The following is a 22,036-nucleotide window of genomic DNA, read 5'->3' on the forward strand; positions in this document are numbered from 1 at the left end:
TTATGTTTTCAATTTATGCTTATACATATTATTTAATATGTATTTGACAAAATTAAATAAATAAATAAATCTTGTTTGTTTACAAAATGGCTACCAATACAAAGTTCTCATTTACAGACGACAAACTAATAAAGCTCTCTCCCATCAATATTTTAAGAACAACTATGTTCTGCATGTATACACAGATATTCTAGATCAATGATACTGTATAGTAGCACAGACGTAACTTATCAGGATTAATACCTAAACATAATATTTATTTATTTATTTTTCCATTAGGGCTACTAACCTGTTCAATGACCCATTAACATTTGGGGTACATTTATAATATAATCACTCACATTATCAAGTCACAGCAGTGGATATCTTTTATTGCAGATACAATCAACGAAATATGACCCACAACGAACAAGCACATAAGCACCATGTACAGGTAGTCCTAAATTTACAACAGGTCATTTAGTGACAGTTCAAAGTTACAGCAGCACTGAAAAAAGTGACTTATGACCATTTTTCAGTTACAAACTTTGTAGCATCCCTATGATCATGTGCTTGAAATTCAGATATTTGGCAACCAATTCATACTTTGTACCATTACTGTGTCCCAAGGTCACCTTTTGCAACCTTTTGATGAGGAAATTAAATGGGGAAGCCAGATTCACTTAACAACCAGGTTACTAACTTACCAACTGTGGTTAGAAAGGTTGTCAAATGGGCCAAAACTCACTTAACAAACGTCTCACTTAACAACAGAAATTTTGGACTCAATTGTGGTTGTAAATCAAGGACTACCTGTACATGATTGGGAAAAAAAGGTCATCTGACAAAATTTTAATATCAGTGTATTCAGAAACATCCAATAGTCCTTTAGATCCATTTGCATGCCTTATAACTTCAACTGCATTGTCTAATTAAACTTGACACAATTTTCTGTTCACTTGAGGGATAGAGGAAAATTTGCTATGACTTGACAAAAGTGTTTCACAATGATAAGCTAGGCACTGCTCAGTAATAGATTTGATCCATTCATACAACTGAAAATAGAAAACTTACATCACAAATGCAAATAATTAGTTATTTCATATATTCAACCCGTTTTCTATAGAAAGTACAGTGTTTTTTTTAACATACATGGAAATTTTATAATGCCACTGAAAAAAACCTGAGCATTAGATTCTAAGAAGAAAAAGATGTAGGGGAACCCCTGCATAGAAGAGGATGAGTCACCTTCATGACTTATATAAAAGATCTTGGGATTTTATAGGACTGGCTTTCTTTGCCTATCTTTTGCAGCAAGGATGCAGGGTGCAGAGCCAGAGAGGAGACCAGTTCCAGCAACTTCTGGGCCACTGAGAACCTCGTGTTTCCTTATTATTTATGGTCCTTTTTCTCAAAAGAGACAGAATAGAACCTACACACTGAGCACTTTTGATTTCCATGAAACGTAACGAAAGGAAGTCTGTGGCTGCTTTGCTGAACTACTTATGTCTATGTGGAAACAGCTTCCAATAACAGGTAGGTGTTTTCTCATTTTCTTTCTTTCTTTCTAAAATAAAACTACAAGATGCAATGAAGCAGAGCAGGCATGGGTCCAGAGTCATTGACAGGTAAACAAATGTGAATATTTGTTTAAAAAATATGAACAGTTAGTTAAAATTATACTTGTGGGAACCATGGGTAGTCTTTGTATGCCATAGGAAATTGAGACAATATTTTCAGGCCAGACTAATTCTGTCAAAATAGAAGACATATGAGACTCATAGTAGCTTCATCACTAGTGATTTAACATTAGGCCGCATTTACACATACAGAATGACTATTTTACACAATGTATTTTTTTTCTTTTGACAAGGTAATTTGTCAAATTTGTCAATTACATTGAAGAACCACTGTATTAATAAGACTTGAATTAAATGCAACTCTCTTCCACTGATTTTTATTGGTTTTCAACACTGCACTCTTTGAATTGTTTATAAATATGCTATTTATTCAGCATTCCTCTTTAAAAACTAAACCTTTAGAAATGATTATCTAGAAAATGTACTTATAATTATACATTTCTTAAAAATATTTATTTTAGTGTTAAAAACTTCCATGGAATATTTTTAAAAATTTTAACTCAGGTTTCTGAATTTCTTGTGTATAGTTCCAGTTCAATTTACTAATTTCAGGGAGGGTTTCTCTTTGCTACAATACAACTCAGATAAGATAGTTCTGTGAAATGTCAAACAAAATTTGATTTTATAGGAAGAATTTTAATTTAGGGTTGTTCTTTTTTACCAAATACTTCCAAGAAAGCGTATTAATAGAGTGCCATAAATATATTAATATAGGGTTATATATGTATTATTCAGGGATGTTAGTATTCAGGTTTCTCTAATGGTTCAGTGACACATAAAATGAAATCAAGTAATAACCCTTCCTTGAGCAGTACCAATTCAGGTAACTCTGAGGGAGAGATACATTAAGTTCATCTATTTGAGAGGGAAATTCCCTGCAAATGTACTCTGTAAGGTTGAAAACTAAGCTGATCATATCTCCTACACATACTGTAATTCTGTTAGCGGGAGTATTTTTATTCTGCTTTGATAATGGATACACAATTGTAGCCTTTGATAGCCATCTGGACTGGTTTGTATCTATAACCATATTATTACAGGGTATTACTACTACTAGCCATCACAGAAGAAAGGAAAATTCAAAGTATGCTTTCATTAAAAAAATATATTAAAGTCTCCAAATAATGTTTAACTGTGAACAGATCAGTTGGATAAATATCATTTTAAGTTCTATATGTTTCAATAAAAGTTCAAAATTTCTGGAAGGTAAATGATACCCTACAAATAACCATGTAATATGTGGCTTTTATGTGGGTAGACATTATTAACTAAGGTCATATATGTTCTTATCCATAAGCAGAATTGAAACTAGTAACTGTGAGAAGAGATTACTGTAATTTCCACACTGGGACTAATAACAATATCTGAACCTCCACTACCTGACTTAAAGCAATTCCATCCCCTTAGACAGCATTTCATTTTTCTGAGGTCTGTAAGACAACAGAGAACTAAATCATTTGCTTTTTCACAAACCTTTATGAATCAGGATAAGGAATAAGAATGAGGCATTCTTGGCTACGCTAAACAGGAAAGCCCAATTACTTATGTACTTAGCTTGCAAGGAAAACTCTTGCAAGGTTATCTTGAGATCATTGATTGAAATATTCAACTAGAGAATATACATTGCGGTTCATAAGAGGAGCAATCTGGAATGCTGGTAATCATATTTTACACTTTCTTCAAAAGTTATAATATAGCATTTGTTTGCAAAAGCTCATATAGTTCACATTTACTGTTTCTTCTGGGCATTTACTATTGTGTCTTGTGATTATACCTAACTGGTTTAATTTAAAATAAAAAGGAAGAAGCAATTTCCATTTATCACTTAAATTAACTTACCACATCTTAACCCAACATCTACTTCCTCTTTGTTTTTCGATTACTAACTGCAACTACTATGAAAACAAAAGCTATTTCATTTACTTCCATCTCGCCCCAAAAGAAAAACTTTGGAAATAAGTTTATGTACTTAAACTAGGTCTCTCAATTACTGGAGCTGCAATTTAGGACAGTAAAAGCAGACACTATGAACCAAAATGCCAAGTCTCCAAAAATGCCTGCTGTATTAAACCACCAGAAACTGCTTCTCAAGTACAAGTAGTTGGTGCTAAGAGAGAAAGGATTATTATGTTTCATTTACATGGTAATCTACAAATCATGTATTACATTAATAGTATTAATATTACTATGATTAATATTCCTGAATTTAGAAATGGGAAGTCTAATCTCAAATTTTCATACAACCATAAAATTCAAGTGATCTTAAACAACTCATTTCCCATAGCTTAGTAGCAAAAGCGGGTCTACACTTCCTGCTTGAGTTATTGTTGAAACCTGGTGATTGTTGAGAGAAGTTCTTGCAATTTTCTTTCAGAAATATTTCAGAAGTGGTTTGTCATTGCCTGCTTTCTGGAGCTGAGAAGGAATTACTGGCCCAAGGTCACTCAGTTGGCTACATGACTTGGGAAGGGGGGGGATTAGAACTGTTTAAAGCCAGGTGACTTAACTAGTACACCAAACTGGGTCTCCTTCAGATATTTAACACAATTAAAATAATCTTATTTTTTAAAATTCACATATGCAATTCTGCTTGAAATACCATTTTATCCAATTTAAATATTTTTAATACTTGTATACCAAACTCGATAAAAAAAATTGGCACAGTAATTGTTATAGATAAAGCTGTTGAGATGTATTTCTATTAACAGAATATATTAATAATATTTATTTTTATATGTTATAGTGCTTGATTTGTTTAGCATGTGCCCCATTGCCTTAAATTCATTGTTGCTTTTATATTATAGGTAAATTAGAGAGAATTATCCAGAAGCTTCACCTTTATGGATTACACTAAATCTGCAGGCCATACACTGTTAATGCTAATTGTGATAGGTGTTTTATTCTGATCAACTCCTACATGTTAGCATTAATAGGGTGTGGTGCTCTTTTCCAATATGGAATATACTGCTGCTGTTTGCAAGAAAGCAAATAAAATTAAAAAATAAAGGAAACTGTTTCATTTGCCAGTTTGCTAGCATGCATTTGTTTTCTTCCAACAAAAGTAAACCACTTTATCAATACATCTTTATGTAGACAACTGACAAGCACAGGTGATACACTACAACTCTTTCTGTCATGCCAAAACCCATTCATGTTGATACCAGCAAGTTACAACAAATAAAATGATGCGTAATGTGTTGGCAAAAAAAATTTCTGAAGCCAAAAAAAAAGATCAGGTTAAAATGTTTCACTTCACAGACTACACTCTGGGCATGTACCACTATTGAATGTAAACATGAGGGCACTGTAGCTCATACAGAAAGTTTCTGAAGTTCAAAGTTGAAATTTCTATCTACTAGTTAGAGCTTCGGATCACATTTCCCATCATTTCTATCCACAGCCACACTGGCTACAATTGACATAATTTGCAGTTTAAAATATAGGGAAACTATTGATAATTCACAATCTCCAGCTCTTAAATATATCTGAAAAATAAACATGCTATGCTCTCAGTTGTAAAGAACATTTAAATGCATTTTATTTTCTTAAAGCAGGATAGTTTAAGTTTTCTTTTAAAAAGAGACACATTTCAAAATTTCCATACTCCCACCTATCCTTTGGCATAGAACCACTTTTTCTCCTTTCGTTGTTTCAATGTTTCCAGAAACTTTATATTACTTAACTCACTTCCCACGGTCTGAGTTTCAGAAGCATGAAAGTTCTGCTATTTCAAGAAGGCAATAAAAAAAAACTTCAGCACTGCAGATAGTGGATCAGAGATCCTAAGAGATTCATTAAAAATGCTTCAAATGCAACTATCATAAGAGTACATTAGTTCCCTTATACACTAACATGCTTTTGCCTACATAAAAAGAGCCTTATTACCTGCAATCCACTCAACGTGTTGTAGATGTATAGGGCTAAGTGGTTAGACACTATGACTGATATTAATTCTTGAAAGCAATGGACATTTGATTTGGCTCCAAGATATTTCCATAGATTAAGGATTCATAGTGATAATTCATGCTGTTCCTTTTGACCAAGGGGACCATGGTAATACAGACAGCATTATGATCTCTTTCCAAATAACCCACACAAAAAAAGACCAAATATTAACACACAAAAAAGAAGGTAACAGCCAGACCTGTACACAGTTAAAGTGGAATAACCTAAAATATATTTCAGGCTGTTGAATTACAAGATTACAAATTACAAATTCCATTTTAATAGCATGATTACATCCTTAATTAATTGGTTTTTCTCTCTTATAGTTATATTTACCAGCATATAAAAAATTGTCACTAGTAGATGGAAATTTCAACTTTGAACTTCAGAAATTTTCTGTACAAGCTACAATGCCCTCCTGTTTACATTCAATGGTGGTACATACTCAAATTAAAATAAGCTTTCAAAATATCATGTTGGTACAAAGTATGCCCAGTGTAGCTATAGTGAAACAGTAGTAGCATTTACTAATATATAAATGTTAATTTGAACACTAAATCTAAATACAAAGATTAGATTTGAACGTGCAACTTGGTAGCATTGCTCTAGTATCAAACATATAACAATTACTTTTTCCAACTTTATTCCTTCCAAATATTTGGATTGCAGCCTCTGAATTCACAGTCAGAATCTTGCAGGTTGAAATGTTGGATATGGACAGTTCAGCACATCTGAAAACATTAGAGACTAAGGATGTCTGGTCACTGGTGCTGTATAAAGCTTTGGTTTTTAATTAGAGGAAGGTTCAGTAAAATAATCACATCAAAGGACATTCATGAATCAATGCAGGGAACCACCTTGAAGCAGCAAATCAAACTAGATGACCGTGAAGCACTTTGTTAGCCTTACAAAACACCTCAGACTTTAAAAGGTTGCTTTGCCCCTTCTGAACTCATTACTGAGGACACACAACGTTGACATTTTCTTTTCAGAAATGAAAATATCAGAGATAGCGGTAGAGTAGAGTGATGAACTCTCTGACCCAGGCTTCAGCAGCTAGTCTGAATTCTACCAAATTTTTAACCTCTTATTACCAGAACTCTCTTGAACTGGCAAGGACTTCATTCCCTCTTAGCTCTGGGCTTCTTTAATGTGGTCAGTTTCAAAACTGAAATTTGTTCTCTCGCATGTATTAAACTTTGATACTAGTTCTGCCTACACAACTGATTCAACTCAATTCTCAGCAATCTGAATATGGACTCAAGGCTGGCCAATCAGATTATGTATTATTGGCTGAAAGCTAACGCTTACATTCAGTGTCATTTGGGCAAAATTAATTCTTTGTAAGAACTAAAAAGGGACCATGGTAATACATTGAAACATTTATTATTATTTTTAAATAAAGGTTATAAGCATATTAAATATTTTTTTGTGCTAGCTTTTTTCTTTCTCAACTGCCTACCTCTATAGAATTGTATTTCTCTGACTAACTGTTGCCAACAACACAACTGAGTTCCGACAGGGAGGAAAAAAGTTCTTTTCAGAAAGCAGCAAGAAAATCATCCTGATATATCTATTTTCCTATGCAAATCCAGAGATAGAATCAGCAAAGCATTTTTTTAGTGTTCTGGGCAAGGCTTGGCACTCCAGAAAATAAACCTTATCTTAAAATATTTTCTGAACATCTTTATTTTAAAACTGGAGTAGAGTACTTGCTACATTGGTTCAGTAAGCACAAGTCAAGCTCTCTTTGCCTTCAAAGAGGTTCAAGAATATTATTTCAAAAATATTTTGTAGCATCCAGCTGAAGCGTGACAGGGCTAAAAAGTCTGCTGAACCTACTATTTTTATCTCATTCAATAATAAACATCTGTGGGTATTTCAATGCTTTGCTCTTACAGCCCATGGATATGTATTTTTTCTAATCTGAATCCCAACTGTTTAAATAGTTCAAATCAATCTGCCTCCAAATATCAAACTGCAAACACAAATTCAATCACACCCTCTTTGAATCTTCCATTCAAACTGAATTGGAATGCTTATTGTACAGGCTTATTGCTCATATTCATTAACTGTGAATTGTAGAGGTATTTAAGCTGAGAGGAAAATCCAACATCTGTCAGGATAAGTATCTGAACTCATCTCTCATTTTGCAACAGGCTTTGAGTGCCTGCAGATACTGTAAAACACCCATGGATATGCAATCTTTTTTTATTGCCATTACATCTAAATTCTAATCTGGTAGAGCAAGGGTGATTTTCTGTGAGTCTCTGAAAACCTTCTCTCAAAGATTTCAAGGAATTGATCTGAATAATGAATCTGTACTTTAAAACGATCTCAATTTAATTCATAAGTATTTCCACACATACAGATGAGAAAAGGTCAGGCTAGTTCAACGTTTGTAATTTCATTTCCATCGTTTGTTTCTTTTGGTCTTCTTTCACTGATCTGTAAAACATAATAAATGCTTGAGGTAAAATATGAACTTTCATATACCTTCTGCCAAATCCCCAAATAAGTTCCAATTCCTCCCCCTTATTCACTGTTCATACTGATCACCCTGCATGTTGGCAGCCACACTTTGATTTTCTTAATGAGAACTGCAATGGGTAAACTGAAAAATCTGGTTAGAAATGATAACACTGTGCCTCCTGAGAAAAATATAATTCATTTCTCATTAACATTTTCTTCAGGAAAAAAAACACTATAGAAAAAACACACATTAAATGTGATTTGGTTTAATATTCAGACTAGCCAGGAAAAAAAAGAGGATACAGAGATGCTTTAGAATTATGCTTGCTAGTAGATATACTAGCAGATATACTAATATATCGGGTAATACTGAACATTGAGAAAATATATTTATATAAATATGAAAATAGCACTGAAATTTGAAATCTTAGTTTTTTGCCAATAGTTTAAATTATCTGATAACATTAGATTGACAATGCCATGATTCTTAAACATAATTCCTACTATACTTTTATACACTCAAATCAAAAATCAATTTTGCAATTCAGTACTCTCCCTATTCCACCCATAGGCAAAATAAAGCTTCAAGATTCCTAGCTAATCTTCAAATCATTTACAGTATGTACAGCCCTCAGTGCTGCCTTTGGCCACAATTGTCAAAGACAAGCATTACATTTTTTGGCCATCCAGAGATGAAAATCCCATGTATGCTGTAATTTATGCAATGGAAAAAATAGATACTCCCACACCTCCAAACCCAGTGCCTGATGGGACTGCTTTTTTTAAAAAACAGAAAAATGTCAACAATTTTCACTAAATCTAAAAGGTGGATCAATATAACACACAAATAATAACAGAATAGTGCTACTGGAAGGCCCAAGAATGTAAAAATAGTTTTATGCCTTACATATTATTAACATCTTATGAAAAGTTATTCTTCACACATTGGTACATACTGTAAGTAGTGCTAAACTTATGACCATAAGGTTCACAGATGTTTGAAGTTACAAGGGTACTGAAAAAAGTAACTTACAACTGGTCCTCGAGTTTACATCTGTCACAACATCCCCATGGTCTAGTGATCACCATTTGCAACTTTCCCAGGGCGCTTCCAACAAACATACTCTGATGAGGGAAGCCAGATTCGCTTAATGACTGTGGCAAAAAATCTTGTAAAATTGGGTGCCACTTAATGACCACATTACTTAGCAATGGACGTTCCGGTCATAATTGTGGTCCCAAGACCAAGATTTCCTATAAAAAAATCTGCAGCAGATCTCCAACCTTGGCAACTTTACAACTTGTGGACTTTACCTCCCAGGATTCCTCAGCCAGCATGAACTGGCTGAGGAATTCTGGGAGTTGAGGTCCACAAGTCATAAAGTTGTCAAGGTTGGAGAATCCTGATCTAGAGCATCAGAGCAAAACAAACTGATTATAATTTCTAATGCATTTTTTCTGAAATATTGATATTTTATATTACATTTTATTACAGGGTTGTGTTTCTTCATAGCTTTCAGAAAAATAAGTTATGCAAATATAGTGATTATTCCTTGAGGTTTAAACTTACCAGTTTCTGTGATCTCTTCCGTAATCTGTGCCATATTGTATGATAAAGCTGTAATGAAACAGAATCAGTTTGTAAGTTTTTACTTTGCAATAAAAATGTGTTTCTGTGTTGTGTATTATGGGCAAAATCTCATGAGAGGATCAAATAACCACATTTCATAATTTTTCAGCTTTCTTATATAAAACCTCTCAAGATTTAAAGAGGGAAAATCCAGCTGTATTTCGTAAGAATAAACATTAAATTCCATTATCCTGGGCACCACTAGAATTTGTGTATGTGTATGTGTGTTTGTCTGTGTGTGTGTGTGTGTGTGTGTGTGTGTGTGTGTGTGTGTGTGTGTGTGTGATTAAAATTTAATGTTTCTCTGGAAAACATTTCTTTTCCCAAATATATCAAGCAGATGAAGCCTTTTGGGGGAAAGTGATGTTACATTTTCTAAATAGAAATACAGTACTATAATTTGAAAATGTTGGCTTAATCTTTTCCACTAAACTCTAAGATGCTGGCCTTGTACTATTTAATTCTAGTAAAAAAAAAGGAACAAAAGATGATTTCCAATTTCCCATCATTTTTCTTTAATTCTCCTTATGGATTCTAAACTGTGAAGCAGAGACTGTTTAATAATTACCTTTCGTAATAATTCTTACACCAATTGCTGCTGGGGGTTGTGTGGTATAAAACTCATAAGTAGCCCTTTCCTTTTTTACTGGCCCTTAAACTCTTCAGTATTGCACTGCCAAATTGCAAGCATATTGTTTTTCATTCTTTTCAAAGAAATGACAAAAACTTTGCTAGTTTTCCAAAACATTTAATGTACTTATTTTACTTTATTAAAAAGACCTCAAAAATTCCCCAGGAGTTCTAAAAAGGGCAAAATATTTTCTCCTGTCTCATGAGAAACATCAGTGAATTTAGGACGAAGAATTTGAAGGCTATTTACTGCATACCATCCTAAGTCTATATTCTCTTTCTTATCCTAAACAAAAATACTAGTAAATAGATTACTAACCTTTAAATGGTGTGGTATAGAGATACCTTGGAATCTTCTTAATTCAGACTGGCTGCTTTGAAGCTTATGAGCTGCTGTCACTTCATACTGATCACACAAACTAGTTTTTGAAATATGAGGCCCTTCACTAATGTCCACAAAATCACCAAATCTGTTTGAAAACAAAACACAGAAAGCTTAATCACCCCAAAATGTGTTAGTAATAGCTTGAAAAGTGCATCTGTTACCTAGTGGGGTGATAAGCTGCCATTCACTGCATGTGTTGAAGTGAAACTGAATAGATAATTGTAAAATGGACTAAATTTCTTAAGTGTTCCTATTTGAATTTTTGCACAAATATGGCTTGGAATTATGGCCTAAATTTCTGTTTTTCTAACAAAACTCAAAGGTTCTGGAATGACTGTCTTTAAGGATCTATAATGAATTTCTCTCTTGCTGAAAAATTAATGAAACATTAAACCTGTAACTTTTTATTTTTGCTACATATTTTGCCATTTAGAAGTGCTAAAATAAAGTCTTTTAGTGCCAGTTAATCAACGTTTCTAAAATATATTATAGCTTTCGGGTGGTGAAAGACTTGTCTACTGAGATAACAGATAAAACACTACATTGAATTGCACATGTCAATATAAGTAATATAGTAAAATATGGATAAATGGAATGAAAATATATTAAATGGAACATCAGCATTTAGATGCACATATGAATTAAGACTTCCTTCACACCATATAATTTTCAAGTGGAGGCTTCCAGTACAAATTATTGAGGCCTTACTTATCCCTTGTAAAATATTTGCCCTAATCACAAAAGATAATTCCACGAGTTCTGAAACTGGATTAGGTCACTGAATATAATACATTTTTGTACAGTTTCACTATAATTTTAATGAAAGAGAAATTGCTGATAAATCATATATTCCGATGAGTCAGGAATGACTGGTCTCTTCTTTGACATAACTTTAAAGGAAGAGAAAAAGAGAGAGCAAAGACATAAGTTTCTTCTCACTGAAGTGTTAAAACATTGCTCAGATCTTTATCTCCTCCTTTATTCTCCCCATGATTGTAAGAATATTTCACTTCAATGTAAAGATCATAAAGGTAAAGATTGCTAGCTATTTTAAAAAAAGGCTGACTTGGGCTTTGCTCACCTGTGCACTGTAACTACTCCTTTGGAATTTTGAGAAGCTCTTTCTTCAACCATATCCTGTTTGAACCTTAAACACAAAGAAACAGGTCCATAACGAAACTTCCTATTGTATGTAATGTAAAATAACCACAAATTCAGGTAGAAGAATATATACATGCTATTTCATTTTTTTAAAATCATACGTCATTTTTCCTTCCTACATGCCAATTCTAGTAACAGTGGGAAAGAAAGAATATTTTCTTTCTTTTCAAAAACGGAGAAAACTTCTTTTTATACCCACCACCAGGCCTTTATTAACTGTTGCCAGCATTGCTTCTAGTAGAGATGTTCCTAAAACTTCAAAATCCTATTCTTACAACAATAAACATTGATGCATTTAAACCCACAGAAAACTTATTCCATTTTACTCATTCTTGTTATTATTCTTCAAAGTGGAATGATGTGCGTTATCTATTACAAATTAAAGAATATACAACATATGTTAAGTACAACTGCAATATATGGCTATTTGTTTTAACAGGAGTTATACATTATTCAACCATACTTCTTTTCATTATCAGTAGCATACTAATAGACATGAAAACCAAAAGTAAATTAATAAGGACCTGTTTATTTTTTAAATCTCAAATTATATTATCTTCTGAATGAAACACTGATTTTAGATTATATATATGACTGCACGGACAGGGACAGGCATCTTTTCTGAATGACATTTTAACTCTGACATATAGGTTGTTAATACTAACTTGTTATATTCAAATATTTCAAGTGCCACTTTTGCATCGACATCCAGCACTTCAAACGGCAAGTCTTTCTGAATTAATCTGAAAGCATCTTTTGAAAGAGAACGGAGATTTTCCTTCAAAAATGAGATAAAAATACTGAGATTATATAAACAGATATGATAAACAAAAAGGTTCAAATAATTTAAATACTTTAAATTCTTGGTGTGTAATATTTAAACATTATTCTGGAGACTTTCCAAGCTGTAGCTATTTAAATTAGCTTTGTCTTTGCAGGAATATAGTAAGCATAAAAAACTGAATATATTTCATATTTACTATTCCTCCTTTCATCTAAGCTTAAAAAAACTCAATATTCATCTGCCCAGCAGTCTGGAAAATTATTTGGCTTAATCGATTTAAACATATCACATAGTGTTCCTTTTATTTCATCCCTAATGCAATACAGGAGAAAATTTATGAATTGATAATTTTAGCAATTATAGCAAATACTATAAGAAATATTTGAGGAATAAAAGGGCAAGTATGTGAGGCTATCCAAATCCAATTTATATATTTTAATACACCATACTTTTTAAAAATGTTTCTACTATATTAAGGCAAGATTGAGCTTAAAATTAACCTGCCTCCTTGCCTTTTTCTACATGACCTACAGTCAACATTATTGGTTTGTCATACAGTCAGCCAGTTGGATTAGGTATTTTTGTCTGCCTATCTACTGGTAGTCCTTCCCAAGGACAAGGGATAGACATATGTGGATGTTTGATGTTATTTTTATTATTATTTATTAAAAGTATGCTGCCCATCTTGCCTGTTCCAGAGGGTGGAACAATGGCAGAAAAAGAGTTTTATAATAGAAATATGACCAGTCTAGAGCTGAAGAAGTTCCAGATTAGGTTTTATAACTTATTATTGCATGAATGAAGGTCTGAATCCAGAACAAAATCTAATATTGACTCTACCATCATAGAAGGATTGATCAATCAATTTCTGGTCTGCTAATTCTGCATACATTCTGTTTTCAGATCAATTTTTACAAAATATTTAAATATTTCCTCACAATATGCATATTTTAACTATATTTTATTCAAAAAAATATACATTTGAAACCCAAATAAGTATTAGAGGCTTGGTCTAGCAGTCTAGGAAGTGCAGCTTAACATCTATATTCATAAAAAATGAGTTTCTTTAGTAGTTCAAAATCATATTTTATTATATAATAAGAGCAAATAATATCGGGTACACACATAAAGTTCTGTGTGGATACAAATGCCCATTGCAATTTTTACATTTAGCAATTATTCTTTTCATAGAATGGATATATTGAGTTGTCCATTAAACCAGTTTGATCTTACCTCAGTTGGCGTCCATGCATCAAGTTTGCTATCCAAGATTACATCATAGCAAAATGCTCCAGATGTCACTATATAGCAAGACAACATTTTGAAATATTGATATGAATAGATTATTCAAAGTCAGATATATAACAAAGTCAATGAGAACCAGCATATAGTTACTGTATCAGTTTTCCCTCCCAGAAATGTGGCAGTACAATTAATTCTAAATCCATAACACAATTCTCTAGATCAGGGGTAGTAAACCTTTTTATACCTACCGCCCACTTTTGTATCTCTTTTAGTAGTAAAATTTTCTAACCGCCCACCGGTTCCACAGTAATGTGCCATGTATCGTCGTCTGCACATGCTTCTCACGCATCATGGATTGGGTTTGGGGGGGGACACCGGCTACCAGCTCTGCTTGTCTGTTACAGCTGGGTAGTGGTGGGGGAGATGCACGAGCTATTCTGACGAGGCTCTTTTGTTTGCGGTCGCACTATAGCGCCATTTAGTTTCACTTATGTAACGTGAACTAAATTTATGCGCAGGTGATACAAAGAGTATATTTTCAGAAATTTTAATTGTCACAGGGAATTTTATGAAAACCTAATGAAAATGTTTTTAAATAATGCTATGATATTTTTTTTAAAGTCAATTAAATTTTAAAAAAGGAAAGTGCTTCAGTATCGGAAAAAACCCCTACCACCCACCATGAAAGCTGGAACGCCCACTAGTGGGCGGTAGGGACCAGTTGACTACCACTGCTCTAGATACACATACATAAGTAAATGTCTTCTAGTTCAATGGGGTAAAACCTTTCAATTTATTTGAACAAATTGCAGAATTAATTTGAATATTAAAAGTAATATTCAAACTATGTCTGCAATTCTGTTCCATTTAAACAGGAATTTTATCTGTTCTGCTATATTATGCAATTGAGAATTGAAAACAGGTTAATAAATAATTTTAAGAAGTATGCTTTCTCCAGCATCATGTTGTTTAGCATAGCAGTTTTCGATATGGCCAATTCCAAATAAAGACAAACTGAAAAACCATGTATACTATCTCAGAAAAAAGTAATAGAAGTATTTACCATAAGAAATTTATATAATTAGATGAACAAAAACAGTTGACAATGATCTACTGAAACTGGTAATTTAGTAAATTGTCTATTATAATTTTCTTCAGCTTTGTAACCTTGCAGTGGATTTGGACTATAATTCAAAATATTTTGCATGCACTCCAAATGCTATAATACCTACATTTTTGAAATGTTTAAGCTACAGAGATCATTTTCTATGTTCACTGTAATACTTTTCCAGAGAATTATGTTACCTGGTATTTCTGGAGCTTTAACAAGAGTAACTGAATATTCATCTTTAAATGCTTGTTCTAAAACACAGCCCAGAATCATAGCACAAGAGCGCCAATAAGCCTGCAATAGATTATTAATTTTCAAATTATATCAAGACAGTTCAGTGTAAGTTTCAAAAGCAAAATTTAAAAGACTCAAGGCATCAGTTTTATGACAGCAAATGTAATTAAAAATGCAGCCAGACATAAAAGGTATTTGCCTTATATTCTGTTTCTGACTATCCTAAGGAATAAGAATGTCATTTATTTTATGAATCAAAAATACTCCACTTGCATTATTTAAATCTGTAATTAGCAGAGTCAGAAAGATGAAAGAAACTTTATCCTTTATGTTTTATAACAGATCTCTTAATATCAGTGGTGAAATCCAATTTTTTTTACTATCGGTTCTGTGGGCATGGCTTGATGGGCGTGGTGTGGCTTGGCAGGTGTGGCTTGATGGGCGTGGCAGGGGAAGGATATTGCAAAATCTCCATTCCCTCCCCACTCTGGGGCCAGCCAGAGGTGGTATTTGCCGGTTCTCCGAACTACTCAAAATTTCCACTACCAGATGGGGAGTAACAGACTCAAGCTCAATCCCTCCAAGACGGAGTGGCTGTGGATGCCGGCACCCCGGTACAGTCAGCTGCAACCGCAGCTGACTGTTGGGGGCGAGTTATTGGCCCCAATGGAAAGGGTGCGCAACTTCGGTGTCCTCCTGGATGGGCGGCTGTCGTTTGAAGATCATTTGGCGGCCGTCTCCAGGAGGGCCTTTCACCAAGGACGCTTGGTCCGCCAGTTGCGCCCCTTCCTTGACCGGGATGCCTTATGCACGGTCACTCACGCTCTTGTCACTTCTCGTTTGGATTATTGCAATGCTCTCTACATGGGGCTGCCCTTGAAGTGCCCCCGGAGGCTTCAGCTAGTTCAGAATGCAGCTGCGCGGGTAATAGTGGGAGCCACTCGTTGCTCCCATGTAACACCACTCCTGCGCAGCCTGCACTGGCTTCCTGTGGTCTTTCGGGTGCGCTTTAAGATTTTGGTTACCACCTTTAAAGCGCTCCATGGCTTAGGGCCCGGATACTTACGGGACCGCCTGCTGTTACCTTATGCCTCCCACCGACCTGTACGCTCACACAGAGAGGGTCTTCTCAGGGTGCTGTCCGCCAAACAATGTCGGCTGGCGGCCCCCAGGGGTAGGGCCTTCTCTGTCGGAGCTCCTACTCTTTGGAACGAACTTCCCCCTGGTTTACGCCAATTGCCTGATCTTCGGACCTTTCGCCATGAGCTGAAAACGCATTTATTTATTCAAGCGGGACTGGCTTAAAAGTCTTATTAAATTTTAATTGGGGTTATTTATGAATTTTAGGGTTTTAAATTGATTGTTTTAAATTTCGGCCATTTATGTAATATGCTTGGTTTTAAGTTTCTGTTTTAATGTGTATATTGTGGGGTTTTATTATTTGGCTGTACACCGTCCTGAGTCCTTCGGGAGAAGGGCGGTATAAAAATCTAATAAAAATAAATAAAATAAAATAAATAAATTCTGCTTTGCTGTACTCCCATCAAAGCACCCTAAACTCTCCCCCACTTGCCCATATTCCATAGCACTCATCTGCCCACTGGCCTGCTTGCAAGCTAAAGAAAGATTTGTCACAACTAGGACTTGCAACTTCCTGTCTGCTTCCCCTTTGACTTTGCTTGCAGAAGTCACAGGATGTCCTTGCTTAATAACCTATGATCCTCACATAACAACCACATTAAAGATTGCCATCACTAAATGATGTGGTCACATGACATTGTGCTTTACCACTGCATCACTCAGTGACAGAAATTCCAGTTCCAATTATCAAAGTTCAGCAAAGACTACCTGTATTTAAATTCAACTAAATTTAAACCACGAATCCTTTTGTCCTTTAGGTTTAATAAAAATAATATAAAGCAAGAAATCCAATATTGTCATACTTTGTTTACTTCTTCTGCATCTTCATCTTTGAAAGTAAGAAACTGAATTTCACAAGAATGTGTCAAAGGTCTGTACATATCCCAGAGCTGCCCATCTACAAGGGCAAGCACAGATCTCATACAATACCATTCACTTAAATCTGGAAAAGATAAAGTAAAATAAAAATTAAACTTCAAAGAATCATAGGATCATATCTTATTAGTGAAACAACAATCTAAAACAGTCACCTGTATAACACCTAAGGTAAAAATTAATTGTTTTTAAGAGAGGCAGCAAGGTTTCACCCATAGTTTTCTTGAATCATCTGCTACTTCTACTTGTTTTTCTTTTTTTAATCCTACCATGAGACACTATCAGAATCTTTTTTGGTTAACAGGAAGAAGCCAGAATTTTTTTGCCTGTTTTGGATCAAGTTATAATTCATTGCTAAATATCATTATGACTTGGAATATTTCTCTCATTTAAGATGCTTCATGGGTAATTAACTGAGCATTCCAAATTGTTAGAGACTAGGTATCAAAGAAGACAACAGATCTGTAGAAACCAAGAAACATGTTAGGGAAGCAGAATGACTGGTGATCCCAAGTGAACAATTAACTAAGAGTAAGTTTAACTCCCAAACATTATGTAATTGTAGAAGCACAACTAACTAAACCATAGTCCTTCTTACATAAAACATGTTTCAATTTGTTATTCAGCCTAACAACAACCATTTCAATTACTTACGCATAGCACAACTGTATGGAGTGGAAAGTCCTTTGTTCATTATAAATAAGGTGCCGGGATGTGATTTACCCACATGTTTTACTTCAATTTTCTCAATCCGTGGATTAAGAGACAGTTGTCTTTCTTTCTCTTTTGTGAACAGATCATTGCGCCTTTGAGCAATTTCTGCTGTTGAAAATTGAGGAGCAGATGCAGTGGAAATTAACCCTGAGGGAAAAAAAGAAATGTTTGTTAAAATATATTAATTGTCTAATATCATCTTTGCTAATACATTTATACGCATCTATGAATCTATGAATTTTGACTAAAACTAATGCAGGAAAAATATTCCTTGCTGCAAGACCTATAATTAATATCTCAGGAACATCTGTGAAAGTGCATTTCCTTTACTCAAAATCTGACAAAAATAACTTAAATCTTTTAAGAGAAGTACAGTAAGTTCCTGCTAGTTTGAGATATGTATGTATGTGTATGTGTCTGAGACAATGACAATATCACATGCCATTAATACCTGCCATATCACATAATCAAACAATCATTTGAGTCTTTATAAATATGCACAATGATGCTATGAATTTCACTGCGCAAACACCTTACCACACACAATGCACACTGCTTCTGATATGTCAAACCTACCAACTCTGCTTTTCTTACCAACAATTATCAAGAAAATACTCTTCAATTTAAGGAGCATAGAATTTGAAATGTCAGGCTATAAAATCTCCAGGGTTGAAAAGCAAGGCATCAGCCACATAAAACAAACTGAACTCAATGTTCATAGTCATGGAATCCATTTTTAAATTCCAGGGTTAAATTTGAGAAATGCAAGCTTTCGACAGGAAATATTACTGATACTATGCAAATGGTTATCTAACTTTCCCTAATTATTTAAAGCAAACAGCCATCTCCATGCTCAGAAAGCTGTTCTTGCAAGATTTAAGAAGGATGTGAGGAGTCTTTGATGCTGTCTGAGATTGTTTTCTTGCAGACATTTTGTTACCAAACTAGGCAACATAAGCAGTGCTAGTAGGGAGTGGGGTTTGCTCTCATTTTATATTCTACTGGCTTTCCCCTATGAGTGTTGGTGGGAGTGATCTTGATTGTTCTATGGTCCCAACCAAATGTTTGTTAATCTAATGTTAATCCTGGTGTTAATCTCTATTTATCTGGGTGTTGATTGCTGGTGAGAAGGTGTTTTAGTATTTTTGTTCCCTTTTGGCCTTGTTGACTGTCTCTTTTGAGCGGTATATAGATGTTGTTTGTGCCTGCTGATGGCCAATTTGTCAGAGTTAGGGCCATCAAATTGGCCATCAACAAGCACATAGACATAAACAACATCTACATAACTATTCAAAAGAGACAATCAACAAGCCCAAAAGGGAACAATCAGCCATCAACAAGCACACAGACATAAATATTAGTATTTGAATATTTGAATAATATTAACAATATTAGACCAATAACAATATATTATTGTTGGTCTAATGTTAATATTCAGATTAGCATTAGACGAACAATCAAGAAACTAACAATATCCCAATCAAGGAATTGCCAAAGAAGCTAACAGTAAACAGCCCAACCAAAGAAACACTACAAGACCATTCCCACTAACACTGCCAGGGCAAGTCACTAGAATACAAATCGAGACCAAATGTGTATTCTCCTCCCTACCAGCCATGATGATGCTTCCTAGTTTGGCTATCGAAACGTCTCCAAGAAAACAACCAAAAGACCCCACATTTTCAATTCTGGGTTGCAGATACTCCGTTCTATCGTTAAGAAGGGCAGGCAGGGATTGCAACGTTTTAATCTAAGCAGTGCAATACCAAGATATATCGAAGTGAATGGCAATATAAGAATTCCTTAGCTGTATCCCCTGAGCCCAGAGTTTAAACTAGCCATCCCTCGGGTTCCTCCTGAGGCTTACTTTTGCTGCAGCCCCGCCATAGTCCACGGGCAAACGAAGGAGAAGCCATCCCCAGCTTCCTTTCGCTCGTCCTCCACCACCTCCTCTGGCCGGTCCGACGCACTTCGCGTCCTCCGGAAACGCCGTTCGCGTCAAAAGCGTTCCGTCTCTCGCGGTTCCTCTCCGGCCGCTTCGCTTTAGCGGTAGTCGAGGCTATTTGGCATGAATAGGGTTTTTTTGTTTTGCGTCGCTATGAGAAAAGGACTTACGGGGGAAAAGACTGATCTCCTAGCTTTAAAGGCTTCTTTTTTTAAGGCTGCCATATCGGTACTATGCAGTCCCGAATAGCCACTCAGTGATAGCCAAGGAGTACTGATGATGTCGTTGGCGAAAGAAAGAGACGGCTTTATGACATTGGCTTTGAGGCATAGCTGTAAGGAGATTTGTCAGGAGGCGGGTTGAAAGCAGCCACCTTCCTATCTTTTTAAATTGTCTGATCTTGAACCATAGACAAACTTTATTTTATGACACGAAGAGACGGCACTGCAGTACTGTATTGTATAGACGGTACTGTATAGACTCTGGAGCCTGTAAAGTTTGCTTTGAAATCCTGGGTAGGTTTTCGTTATTTGGGGATGCAAAAAGACTGCCTTGCGCTAGACTCTCCTACAAGGAATTAACAGTGAGATGGAAAACTCTGTGCTGTACCTAAAACTGGCTCCAATTAAATTATAATGGTGATGATTCATATTCGTCTTCATTCCGAAACTGCAGTCCTAAAACCCTTTACTTTGAAGTAACGCCAATTAAAATAAATGCAACTTATTTCTTCTGGATAAATATAATTGAACGGGAAGAATTCCAAACGGGTAAAAACAAGCTAAGCTTAACTCACAGAATCATCTATTGTAATGTCCTTCCTGTTAAAGACTACTTCAGCTTTAATTGCAATAATACTAGAGCAACTAATAGATTTAAACTTAATGTCAACCGCTTTAATCTAGATTGCAGAAAATATGACTTCTGTAACAGAATCATCAGTGCTTGGAATACTTTACCTGACTCTGTGGTCTCTTCCCATAATCCTAAAAGTTTTATCCAAAAACTTTCTACTATTGATCTCACCCCATTCCTAAGAGGACCATAAGGGGCGTGCATAAGCGCACAAACGTGCCTACCGTTCCTGTCCTATTGTTTTTCTTTTCTTCTTCCTATATATATGCTTATACCTCCTTATATTTACCCATATATGTGTTTATTTACTATATAATCTTTTTGTATGATACCTACATATATTGTTGTGACAAAATAAAATAAATAAATAAATAAACAAAGGTTGTTTTCAAAGATAGTTGCGTTCCTTAATACCTTATGGATTCACCTAAACAGCCCTTAATTCTACCGTGTTTGAGGCTGCAAACTCAAAGATGACCACCAGATGGCAGTGATGCGTTTCCCGTATCTCTTTTTTAGCCTCTTGTATCTGGACTGGAGGTTTGTAGTTAAAGACATGACAGCCCTAACTTAGCTACTGTATGTCTAAATAAAGCCAAAAACAAAAAGAATATTTTTTATTTTAAATATACTTGTGTTTTACAACACTGACAGTGATAAGTATCAATGATGTTTTCAGGATAGTTTTCAACTTTCTAAAACAAAGTGATGTGAAATAAACAGTCTTCATCTGACTTCTACCTTATTATAAAGTAGCTTTCAATTACTTTAGTGGAGATGGTGTTCAGAGATTAGGATACCACCACTGAAAAAGCTCATTGCAATGCTCTGCTTGGAAGGCCTCAGCAGAAGGTCTTATGGCTCAAGTAGAGGATTTTTTTTCTTCTGACATTGTGGCCTTCAGCTTATAGGGTTTTAGGGATTGAAACCAAGGACCGTCCTGGGACAGTTCTTCAGTTCAATGCAACAGGCATACAAGAAGGCAATAAGTGACAGCGTGTGCTGTTAAACCTTGTCCTTGGGCTGGTATTAGTGCTTCCTTGTGCATTATGGTCTGATGTTTCATCATTTGGTTGAACTGGGTCCATTGTTTCTTGGTCCAAGAAATAATCAATGGAAACTAATCAAGGAGAGAAGCAACCTGGAATTAAGGAGAAACTTCCTAGCATTGAGGACAATTAACCAGTGGAACCTTCAAAAGTTGTGAGTGCTTCATCACAGAAGGTTTTTAAGAAATCACTTATCTGAAATTGTATAGGATCTCCTGCTTGAGCAGGGGGGTGGACTAGA

The 22,036-nt window shown here is 35.0% G+C and overlaps 1 protein-coding gene across 1 annotated transcript; it reads right to left on the minus strand.

Moving 5' to 3' along the window:
- Window positions 1-350: 350 nt before the first annotated feature.
- MRPL39 (mitochondrial ribosomal protein L39) lies at window positions 351-19,946 on the minus strand. The gene is made up of 10 exons (XM_058186025.1): window positions 19,814-19,946; window positions 17,887-18,093; window positions 17,160-17,299; window positions 15,177-15,276; window positions 13,860-13,927; window positions 12,508-12,620; window positions 11,763-11,828; window positions 10,616-10,766; window positions 9,607-9,654; window positions 351-8,012 (listed from the first exon to the last, which is right to left on the minus strand). Exons 1-10 carry the CDS (start codon window positions 19,860-19,862, stop codon window positions 7,947-7,949), a joined length of 1,008 nt encoding a protein of 335 aa, XP_058042008.1. The 5' UTR covers window positions 19,863-19,946; the 3' UTR covers window positions 351-7,946.
- Window positions 19,947-22,036: the final 2,090 nt, after the last annotated feature.

This window comes from Ahaetulla prasina, chromosome 5, assembly GCF_028640845.1.
Source record: "Ahaetulla prasina isolate Xishuangbanna chromosome 5, ASM2864084v1, whole genome shotgun sequence".
NCBI lineage: Eukaryota > Metazoa > Chordata > Lepidosauria > Squamata > Colubridae > Ahaetulla > Ahaetulla prasina.